At 49.5% G+C, this 12,071-nt stretch overlaps 1 protein-coding gene across 1 annotated transcript in view; it reads right to left on the bottom strand.

The window, feature by feature from the left end:
• LOC144163886 (arylsulfatase B-like) overlaps positions 1–12,071 on the bottom strand; it is a 52,632-nt gene that overhangs the window by 15,615 nt on the left and 24,946 nt on the right. Inside the window, exon 6 of the mRNA XM_077694556.1 lies at positions 7,830–7,956. Within this exon, the coding sequence (XP_077550682.1) occupies positions 7,830–7,956 (127 nt within the window). The remainder of the gene's footprint in view (positions 1–7,829; positions 7,957–12,071) is intronic.

Consider the following 12,071-nt stretch of genomic DNA (forward strand, 5'->3'; position numbering starts at 1 on the left):
TATATCAATCGATCAATCAGTTATTCACACACTCAGGAAATCAATAAATCAGGCCGTGAGTCGTTAAATCCTCCGCAGGTCAAGTTCATTACAAGAGAAGATGTTTGGAAATTCCTTGATTCCACCGTTTCAAAAAACTATAACAGTATGAATAAATGGAATCACCGGCACCGGCAGGATTCGAACTAGTGTCTGGTAGGTCAACGGAGTTAGTATCGGTAACTTTATTTAAACCAATATATACAGAGTCATATCAAATGGTTGCACAGTATTTGTCTAACAAAGCAGCAGCTTAGCGCATGCAAAAAAAACTATCGGAAAACGGACTTTACGCGCGCATGTCGTCATCATGTTCTGCCCAGAAGTGCAAACTAGTGTCATCATACTAGCAAAGCCAGAGTGAGTGAGTGAGTAAAGACTTGATTGAATCGCCTGCTGTGGTGTCCCTAATGGAGCACCTTGACGCGCCCTACGTCATCCTATCAAATACCCTTTATTCGGCAGCCGCCTCTCTGCGCCCTCGAGGTCCTTCAGCTGCCCCTGAATGGGGGCCGAGCCCTCTTGGCTTAATACGGGCTTTTGCCTTTCAAGGGCCACCAGGAAAAGCTGGACGGCCTGGAGTTGGTCGTTCTTGTCGTTGCTCTGCGCCGCAGCCTCGAACCATGGCGGGATCGTTGTTGCTGTTGCCGCTTCGCTGGACCTTGCCGTACAGTTCCACAGCAGGTGGGTCGCAGTGGCTCGCGCACTGTGACACACCTTGCACGTGTCGTCCTCGTACTGTTCGGGGCACACGTGTTTCAGGATGACCGGGGTCAGTAGCGAACCCGTCTGCATCTGTCTGAACACCACCGCCTGTTCCCCAGTCAAACTACGGTCGGGCGGCGAAATTCTCCTCCTGCTTAGCCTGTAGTGCTTTCTTATTTCGTTATATGTGGCCAGCTTATCCTTGGTCTCCCCCCACCATTTCGCATACGAGTTCGATTCGGCCGCGTGGCCTGTTAGCTCTCACGTGGTCGAGTTCGCCGTCTCGTTGTGGTTTTGGTAACGTTGCGAGACTTTGTTCCCGGCGTGGGCCGGGAACACCTTAACTGTCACTTCTCTGTCCTTGAGGTACAGCGCGGCGAGCACCCGCACTGCCCCAAAACATACTCTGTCCTTGGCATAGTTTCGCACCGCACTCTTAGAGTCACACAGCACGGTCTTGCAGTCAGGATCCGAGATGGCTAAAGCAATCGCCACCTCTTCCGCGCACCACGCCTCCTTCGTGCGTACGCTCGCCGCGGTGATCGTACCGCCGGTCTTGGCGTCGATGACCACCGCCGTGAATGCCCAGCGTTCCTGATACTCCGCGGCGTCAACGTACTTCGTCCCCTGCAGCTCCGCGTGTAATGCGACAGTTGCCTTGGCTCTCGCCGCTCTCCGTTCCCGGTTGTGTTCGGGGCTCATGTTCTTTGGAATGGGATAGACTCTCATTCTCCTTCCTACCTGGTCCGGGATCTCTGCCGTGCGGCCCTAGCAGTCCTTGCTCGAGTCGGGGTCTACGCCCAGTCTCGTCAGGATGGCTCTTCCGGTTTTGGTTGCCGCCAGCCACTCGAGGTGGGCGGCTCTCTGTGCCTCTCCGATCTCCTTGATCATGTTGTGCACTCCGAGGTCCAGTAGCTTATCTGTGCTCGTGCAGTCGAGAAGTCCGAGTGCCGTCTTGTGGGTCTTGCGGATCATCGCATTCATGTTATTGCGTTCGTCTAGCCGCCAGTTGTGAAAGGCGGCGACGTACCCCACGTGGCTCATGGCGAACGAGTGAACGAGCCTTAACAGGCTGTCCTTCGTCATGCCGGCCTTTCTAATGGCGACCCTCTTCACGTGAGGCGATTGATTGTGAGGCCGTGAGGCGATTGATTGCTTCACCGTTGGTTCGGGGTTTCTCGAGAGTTTGTGTGGTAATTATGCTAGCACAAGTGTTGTCAAAAGGATGACGGTGCCTTTTGTGCGTTACTTGGTGCCCGAGAATCAAACGGCTTATTCAGTCGGCTGAGACTGGGGAGAAAGGATACACGCTACCGTCTCCCCAAAGAACATGTGATAGGGTACACATTGCACCTGCCGGCGCCTAGATTAGGTGTGCGCGTTCCGTAAGTTCCCTTTGCTTCTTCGATTTGATTATTCTGCGCCGTCAAAGCAACAAAGATGGAGTAAATTTCGTTGCTGCAGCGAAGAAGAAGCAAATTGGCTGCAATCGTTCACTTAAACTGTCGTGTTGGTCGTGGAGGTTGCGAACAGAATCGCTGCTTTCAAGTATTACGCGCTAGTGGGAGCTTTCTCCATTTTTTGGCGTTATCGACAGCGAAAAAAAGTGGTTGGAGAAAAAGCTGCGCTGTTGTAGCTTGAAACAGCTCAATCCACCTGAAAAGATTTGGGGTGTCGTGTGGAGACGGAAATAGGAAAAGAAAAATAAAATGTTGTACAGCCTTTAGAAACCAGGCAAAATTATCGTAAAAACTGCAACTACACATACAACAAAACTTGACCACAATATTCATCGAACGCATGATATTCATTTGACAACGTTGTTGATTTGGTTTTCATCAAATGAAAATCTAGGAAAGTTTGCGCTCCTTCAATGAAAAAATAAAGTGTTACCCCACATCCGAACATTACAGAAATGAGCCAAATAACATTAGTCCACTGCTTTTCACTGTTTTCCGAAAGTATGTCCATGGACAAAAGGCCAAAGTTTCGATCTAAACAATGGAGCAACTTTACAAATGTATAAATAAGCAATGGGCCACTCATAAACAACGTCCCTTGGTGAGTGCCCTCAAATGTATGTAGTTGCGACGGGCGACCTCTGAATCAAAATTCTCCCGCACCTTTTTACACGCACCAAGGGTCTCAGAAACTAAAAGCGGGCTGTTTTGATTATCTGAACAATTTTATGCCGTTCGGATAAAGAGCTCAATATCACTGAATGTTGCTTTGTATTCCTGTCTACAGTTGGCAGGGAAATCTGTACAGAATGGGGTACAGTAGTGCGCAACAAAACGCTTCAGGTGCTTTTATACCTGAGTGCTGCCACGAAGGGCCAAAGGGATTCCAAGTCTAGAAAACATGAGGGGAACTATCGAACACGAATGCAAATCTAACACGATCAATAATTGCGCGAAGCAGACCGATACAAATCCCTAAGACTAAAATGGAATCAGAAACTTCGTAGAGAAGTATCGCGGAAACTGGTGTCACATCATAATACATAAAAAAAAATTCTAGTATAACTTCAAAGGTGCGGTTTTGCATATTGGCTGAGGAGGAGGTTGTATAAAAACGAAGAGAACGCAAGGGAGTGTACCTAAATTGATTCGGCTTTTGGGCTCTGTAGGAACTAAACAGACGATCTGACACCTTTCGTTGGGAAGTGACTCTTTCTCTTTATCATATCGGCATTTTGAAATTTCTGATTGTGCGAGTAGCTTCACAATCATTTTTAATTTCAGCTTGAGCGCGAAACCAGGGATAGTGGAAATAAATGCACAGGACACAGTGTTGATTATCAACTGAATTTACTAACGTCTCTGGGGTTTCTTTGCATGCGCGAAACTTACCGTGGTTATATTTATTGTGCGTCAGTGGTGTACCTAGAAACATGTTTCGGGGGGGTGCTATACGCCGCCAGCAATATATATTGTAAGGGCCTTGAAAGACAGCCGGTAAAGGACGTTTATTAGGCGTAGCAGCTCTCGCGGAACACACACTCAGCTGGCGGTGAAGAGGCGGACACGAGCCCCGAGGTGGAAGATGATGTTGAGGACGACTATCAGAGGAAGATGAGGTATGGCATAGTGGCCCCTAGGTAACTGTGGTAGCGGTCAATGTCCCAAAGAGCTGGCGCACGACTAACTGCTCACATCAATTTTGCCCCTGTGGACGAGGCGACCGCCCAGCCGCAAGTGTTGGGGAAGCTCGGCGCACGAACGCCTTGAGGCGTGAGACGTGCACGACTTCCGTGCCACGGTAGTGGCGGTCCAGTGGGGCGGAATTAGGGGCGACACGATAGTTCACTGGGGAGGTTTCTTCAAGCACTGTGTAGGGACACGTGAAGCGGCGCAAAAATTTCTCACATAATTCTGGCCTACGCGTGGGAGTCCACAGTAGAACCTCGTCGCCCGGCCGGAACCGAACAGCACGGTGAGAGGCATCGTATAGCGATTCTTTCGATCCTGTTGGCTGGTTTCTGTATTCAGACGGGCAGCTCGGCGGCAGTGGTTAAGGCGGGAGACGAACTGCTCAGAGAGCGGGCTTGATGCGGATACAGGAGCCGATAAAAATGAAGCGTCGAGCATGAATGGTGGGTCGCGGCCGTAGACGAGGAAAAATGGAGAATAGCCGGTCGTTTTTTGAACTGCAGTGTTATAGGCGAACGTAACGAACGGGAGAATCACCTCCCAGTTGGTATGGGTAGGCTGTATATACATTGAAATCATATCAGAGAGAGTCCGATGAAATCGTTCAGTCAACCCATTGGTCTGTGGATGATAGGTGGATGTAGTCTTATGAACAGTGTTCGACGTACGCAGAACTTCAACAATAGTCAATAAAACTGTCCTGCCCCGATCGCTTAAAAGGACACGAGGGGCACCATGACGCAGCAGGATGGAACACAAGAAGCAATCTGCGACCTCTGAAGCACATCCAAAGCGAATGGGTGCTGTCTCCGCATAACGTGTTAAATGGTCCACGGCGGTTACATTCCAGCGGTAGCCAGAATCTGTGCAGGGCAACGGTCCGTAAAGGTCTATGCCAATGGTTTCGAATGGCGTAGAAGGGCAAGGAAGTGGCTGCAACAGTCCGGCAGGTGGTGATGTGGATCGTTTGCGCTGCTGACACGAAGTGCACGAAGCGACGTAGCGGGCCACGTAGTTAGAAAGTCCAGGCCAAAAGAAGCGACCGCGGACGCGATCATATGTTTTGTCGACGCCTAGGTGACCCGCTGTGGCATCGTCGTGAAGGGCTTCCAAAATCTGCGGCTGGATGGCGCGCGGTGCAACGGGAACCCATTCGTGGCCAGATACGTGATGGTTGATACGATGCAGCACACCATTGAAAAGTCGGAAGCTCTGAAGCTGACGACGGGACCGACTGTTGGGAGGCTGCGGTTGAGCCGGTAAAACGGTTTATTATAGTACGGCAGTAGAGGTCTTGTCTTTGAAGTTCTGGGAGGCGTGACAGGTTAACCAATGTGCAGTTGATAGATGCGACAGGGAGCACCTTGTCTGGTGGTGCCGATGTTGAAATAGTGTCAGGCGGCTGCAGTGGGCAACGCGAAAGAGCATCGGCATCGAGGTGCTTCTTCCCGGATCTGTATGTGACAGTGAAGTCATATTCCTGAAGTCGAAGTATCCAGCGTCCGAGGCGTCCTGATAAATTCTTGAGCGTAGGCAACCAGCATAGCGCATGGTGGTCCGTCACGACCGTGATGTGCCTGCCGTAGAGGTAGGGTCGAAACTTCTGGACGGCCCAAACCACGGCAAGACACTCCTGCTCGGTGATACTAAAGTTCTTCTCCGCGGAAGTTAGGGAGCGACTGGCGTACGAAATAACCCGCTCCCGACGCTGTTGATCCGACTGCAAGAGAACCGCACCGATCCCATGGCCACTAGCGTCAGTATGAAGGATGACAGGCTTCGATTCATCAAAATGGCATAGTATAGGCTCTGAAGTGAGCGCGGCCTTCAGCTGCTGAAAAGCCACTTCGCAGTCGTCCGACCACTGAAAGGAAGTTCCGGAGTAGAGGAGCTTGTTGAGCGGTGAAGCAACTGTTGCGAAGTTGCGTACAAAACGGCGGAAGTAAGACGCCAGGCCAAGAAAGCTACGCAGCGCCTTTTGTTGCTGAGGACGCGGGAACTTGACGACAGCAGCCACCTTCTCTGGGTCAGGTCGGATACCCTCCTTGCTCACGACGTGGCCTAAGACTTGGATGCTGCGGGTGGAGAAATGGCATTTCTCAGTATTTAACTGAAGGCCCGCACTGGCGAGGCACGAGAGGACCTCATCCAGCCGTCTCAAGTGCTCAGCAAAGCTTACAGAAAAAATAACAATATCGTTCAGGTAACAGAGACAAGCCTTCCATTTAAGGCCCCTGAGTACAGTGTCTATCATACGCTCAAACGTTGCAGGAGCGTTACAAAGCCCAAAAGGCATCACATTGAACTCGTAGAGTTCATCAGGGGTGGCGAAGGCTGTCTTTTCTTTATCGGCCTCGTGCATTGGAATCTGCCAATAACCAGAGCGGGGATCGAGGATGGAGAAATATTCCGCTCCTTGCAGACAATCCAAGGCATCATCAATGCGAGGCATTGGGTATACATCCTTCCACGTGATTTTATTCAGTGCGCGGTAATCGATGCAAAATCGAACAGACCCTTCTTTTTTCCGTACCAATACCACAGGGGATGACCAAGGACTCTTAGATGGACGTATAATTTTGCGCTGCAGCACGTCGGCAACATTGTCGCGGATAATTTTTCGCTCAGAGGAGGATACTTATGGGCGGCGGCGAATAATACAGGATCCGTCTGTTTCAATGCGATGCGTTGCCACGGATGTCTGACCAAGTGTAGGGCATTTAGACTCAAATAAAGCTTTGTGCCGGTGCAGGAGATTCAGCAGGCAGTCGGTTTGCGGTGGGGAGAGGTCGGAGCTGATTCTCGCGGCAAGGTCAGGGTGGGGAGGCATAGTGCGAGATTGGGAAGTGGAGGAAACAGAACAAAGCGGAAGAACAGAGACGGCTTCGGAGTCCGCAGCGGTAGCGATCGTGGTGCCTTGACGTAGGAGGATCGTTTCCGGTGTAGTGTTCGTGGCTACTTGCAACGCAGGCCCATGCTAGAAACCTACAAGACAAGTTGCGACAACGATTCCCCTTGGTAGAAAGCGAGCGCTGGGAATTAGGAGCACGTCTCCCTCGCGGAAATGGCCACCACAAATAGAAATTCTTGTCTCACAGCCAGGCCTAAGAACAAAATCTGCACTCGCCACCACGCGACACTGCGGAACATCGGGGTTGCTGTCCGTATGCCCGGTAGGGGCGATCGCAATGTCCGGGTTTCGGCAGGAGATGACAGCAGACGCCGAAGAGAGGAAATCCCACCCTAGAATGAATTCGTGGGAGCAGCAAGACAAGACCGCGCACTGGATGTGGTGTCGAATTCCCTGAATGAAAACGCGCACTGTACAGAATCCAGACGGCTCTAGCACAACTTGGCACCACACAATGAGAGGCCAGGGTACGGGGTTGGTACTTTTCGGAGCCGTGAACACAAATTTTCGCTAATGACGGATAATGACGATGTCAACCAGGGAATCCACATCACAACCTTCAACGTTCACATGTAATGTATTCGACGGTCTTGTTGGAGGAGTTCTTGGCTTTTCGACTAACGCAGTTTCCCCTCTCGAGAAGTGTTAGCTCCTACCTTCCGCAATTGAAGGTCACGTGAAACATGGTAGCGCATTCGGGCTGCCTACTCTTCGCAACTCTTGCAGGGACTATTAAAGGTCCCACAAAATCTGAAGCCGGCCCTCTCTGGCGGCTCTTTGAGGTTACCTGTCTTCGAATTGAGGTGTGTCAATCGACATCTGTCAACCGCATAAATTATGTCAGTAATGTCTACCGCAGGCGGGAATGCTCACTGCCAGGGAGGTCGCTGCAGTGATCTTTAAGCTATTCCGTCACACTACATTAATGGAGTTTGTTTCTAGGGCATTGATAACGCCTCTCTTCCCGATCAACTTTCCCATTCCATCACAATAAAGAAATATTTTTTTCCCGACACGCTTACCGGCGTATATCCGCCGGCTGGGATCCTTGATGTGGTCGAACTTTTTGACGAACTCGGGCGGGGCCTCCAATGGATGGTACGAATTGCCGACACGAACGGCTTGGTGAGACAAATACAGGAGCAGCGGCTGCGACAAAGTATGCAGGTGCATAAATGAACAACAGATAAAAAGAATGATGATTCTAATGCTGCACTTTCCATCTAGATGTCGGAACCTGTTATTACGTTCCATGACGCTGCCCAATTTGGGATTGAAAACCAGAAAAATAAAGTTTTCAACAAGTGCCATGTACACACCCCAATGAAAGAAAATCGCACAATAAAAATACTCATAGCTTTGACGAAAGGAGCGCATAGATTTGTCTGTACGGATATATCCATAACCGTAAAAAGCAGTAACACAAGGTGCTCTATTGAGGATAAGAAAAGAGTGGTAGATACGTTTACGTCTTTGGGAAATATAGAAACGGGACAGAGTGAATTCGTGTTCTCATTATTGTTGTTTTTGCATATTTCGCATGGGCAGCTCTGGGATGGGGCTTTACTATTTTACGTTGTCAATGACAACTCGTGTTCATGTTAAGCGATTCACGCGGGTTGAGCGAGGCGTTGGACTTTAGTCCTTCTCGTTTATATTCAGCTGCGAAGGTCACCCACAGTGAAACTTTTTTTTTTTTAATTGTGTGTGCACCCAGTTTTTAGACATGAGAATAGCGCACAAAGAGAAGACACACAGGAAGAAGACGACAGGACGAGCGCAAGGAAAGATGCGCTCGCCTTGTTGTCTCCTTTCTGTGTGCTGTCTTTTTCGGCGCTTTCTCGTGTCTTCTCAAGTATCCGACCACCTAGGCGGACATCAAATCTTGCTGAAGCCAGTTTTCAGAAAGTGCGAACTGAGAGAAATCCATCCTGCGGGAGCAACGGTTGTGGAAGCTATTTGGACGAGGCCTAACGCAGGGAGAACGATGAGTTCGCAACCATTATGTCTTTGTAAGGGTTCATAGATGGACACATCCTTGAAAAACGCAGTCTGACATGACCTATGTCATATATAGGTTTGTCTTCTACCTAACATGCCTTCACTTGTGCCCGCCGTTTACCGTTGGGAACGTAAAAGACCGCGGAGGGGAGAGGGTGACTCCTGAGTGCCTACCAGCGTTGCATTCTGTTGAGCCTACGTTTGCGAAAATACACCTAGTAAAGTTACACTATGAGTTTGGCAAACGCAGTGGTGAAACAAAGAGTTTTTAAATGTTTACGCCTCTCCACTAGTTTATGTTGATCCTAGGCCATGAGATCGTTTAGTTGCGTGTGGTGTATTGGGTGCTCTTTCTCACTATTCTCTAACTCAAGCAGCAACAATATGGGTAGTGGAGTGAACTCGGCCCATCTCGAAGCGGACCCCAGGAGTGACGCCACTTAAGGTTTTATTTTAAGTATGCCTTGGAGGAGTGTCTGAAAAGAAATACAGAGATGGCACGTGCAGTGTTCTCTTAATTAAGATTGATTGATAGATTGTAGTGTTTAACGCACCGACGCAATGCAGGCGATGAGGCGCGCAGTAGTGGAGGGCTCCGGATGAATTTTGACCACCTGGGGATGTTTAACGGGCGGCGAAATGTCGTAAACACGGGCGTTTTCGCTTTTCGCCTCCATCAGAAAAGCGGCCGCCGCGGCGGAGAATCGAACCCGCAACCTCGTGCTCAGCAGCACAAATCCTTAGCCACTGAGCCATCGCGGCGGGTGTTCTCTTAATTAAAAATAGACGGGGACGTAATTTCTGCGTTAATAAAACAAAAAAACATGTTCAAAAAAGGTTTTACCACAAAATGCAGAAAGGGCTAGCGCTCGAGCATTGAGTTTGTGTCCCAGCGCGAAGACGAACAGCAACAAAAGCTTCCAACCGATTGCGGGTCAGCCGTGCGAACGCGGAAAAATTTAATTCACGAAACTTTCATTGCGTGGGAGAAGCGAGACAGGACGGGAAGAGAGTGAAAGGTGGGCGAAGAGAGAAAAGAGGCAGTTAAGTGGGTGCAGCGACAGAAGGTTACTATCGGTTTTGACGACATTTGCCGGGAGGCGAGAACATGCGCGGCAATGTTTTCACGAAACTATTATTTCATGAAATATATAGTGTTACGCAATGAACGTTTGTTCTGTCCGTCTGTCTGTCTGTCTGTCTGTCTGTCTGTCTGTCTGTCTGTCTGTCTGTCTGTCTGTCTGTCTGTCTGTCTGTCTGTCTGTCTGTCTGTCTGTCTGTCTGTCTGTCTGTCTGTCTGTCTCTTGAAATTTGTTTATGAAATATTTAAGGAAGGTGCCGAAGTTCTGAAGCGGAAACTGTAGGCTATCCGTATCTCTCAAGTTTCAAATGGATACGAACCAACTCGCCCACACCGAAGCAATTCTACCGGACCTTTCACAACGTTTGACTAGCTACTAAATGGGCTTCTCACACACGGTTTCCTGAGTGTTTAATGAAAATATTTAACCGATCAAAAACTTTTTTGTGGGTACATCAAAGTGCAACGCTATGTCTTCTGCATTGATTACAAAAACTAACTGGGAAAAAAGAAAGGACGTTCAGAAGCGCAAAGGATCTGTGACTTCTAGATCATTGCATCAAAGCGCCAGTTCTGTTTCAGAGTGCGGGCACTTCACTCTGTTGCGGGGGGTAATCTTGTAACGCATGTCTAGCACAGGGCTTTTGTTCACTTTGTGTTCACTTCCGGAGCTTGTCACGCCTCTCAAAGACTGATTTACCTTTCGTGTCACTAACAAGTTAAAGCAGTTACACTGAACCTGACAGCTGTCAGGTGCGTCGCAGTGATTCGCCACGTAAACTGTGGTGCCCTCTCCTGACTGGTTTCCCTACCAGCCTGGCATTGGGGCCGCAAGTAGTCTCGGGAGAGCGCCGCAGCTTCTGAAAACGACTATAAAAAGAGGCTAGCTTGCGTTTTTCTGCAATTTAGGGTAATTAATGCGTTATTAATGATTTTGCTTACTCTATGTTATTTTGTGCTCATTTGCGGCCTAGCAACGGCAGCGTCAGTGGCGAAGGCACAGCGCGAAGACAACCCTCAAAACTCGCCTACGGGGAATGTGTAGCTGCGTGGCCTCTATACGCCACGTACAGGAGCGCCCACGCCTATGAGGAATATAGGCCTCCTGCGCTGCCCAGGGGGCGCTCCGCAAGGGGCTTCCGGGCTGTACTTCCGGGTAGTACAAAGCTGCGCGGGTCCCATAGGATACCGTGGTGACAGAAGCAAAATGAGCTCAATGCTCCCGATTGTTTTGCGACATTGTCACCAGCCCATTCCCGACACGTCCGATCTCTTCCAGCGATCAACTTGGCATTAGGAGAAAACGCTTTGCAGCGCTAAATACGTTTACAGCGCCGAAGGAAGTGCCGGAATGGTGATGGCGCTCTGCCACTCTTAGTTTCACCGACCGATGGTCGTATGAAGAGAAATTTGAAGTGAATCTTCTAGTTTAAAGGAATAATCTAGGTGACAAGGACTTTTCAACAACTTCCAATAAAAAAAAGAAGACTGACGCAGTCGGCGATGATCGCGCTTTAAAAAGCCAGCGAGTCCGGCGGACCGCAGGCTAGCTGCGGCACGCCGCTCTTTTGCGTACCTGTGCACTACGCCTGCACTTTCATTAAACAGTGCTTGTTTACGTCGCCGTTACGAATACATGGTGTAGCGTTAGCTTCTGTTTTGTTGCGTGTCTCAGTGACAAAATGCAGCGAGCGTAAGAAGCGTGAAATCTGTTTTCCGATACCCAAGTTAGTGGCCGTAAAACGAGGCGGTCAGGCGAACTGCGAGGCCGCCGCTTACCTTGTTTGCTCTCACTTTACTTAATTACGCTCTTGCATCATATACTCCCAGTTCGCCCTTAATAGGCTAGAATAAGGGTCAGCAGCGTTTTGAAGTGTAGAGCCCTGCAATAGCATGCAGCTGACACGGAGGAGGGCTGGACGGCCAATCGGGTGGGAGAGGGAGGGGGGCTTTGAATGCAAAGAAAAAAAATTTCAGCGAATTGCCAATATATATTTGACAATAATCTGGCGTAGTGTGAAGATCGAGGGCAATTGAACTGGAAGCGATCAATTCTCTGTTCTTGTCTCGCTGCATCACTCTTAAATTAACACACTTGAATCTGTTCAGAAAAAATGCATTGGTTTTATTTTCCGCCGTTTCGATTGGAGCTTTTCGCCGTCATTCCACCTTGCTACACTAG

Source organism: Haemaphysalis longicornis, unplaced genomic scaffold, assembly GCF_048455015.1.
Source record: "Haemaphysalis longicornis isolate Haplotype H1 unplaced genomic scaffold, Haemaphysalis longicornis Haplotype H1 scaffold_13, whole genome shotgun sequence".
NCBI lineage: Eukaryota > Metazoa > Arthropoda > Arachnida > Ixodida > Ixodidae > Haemaphysalis > Haemaphysalis longicornis.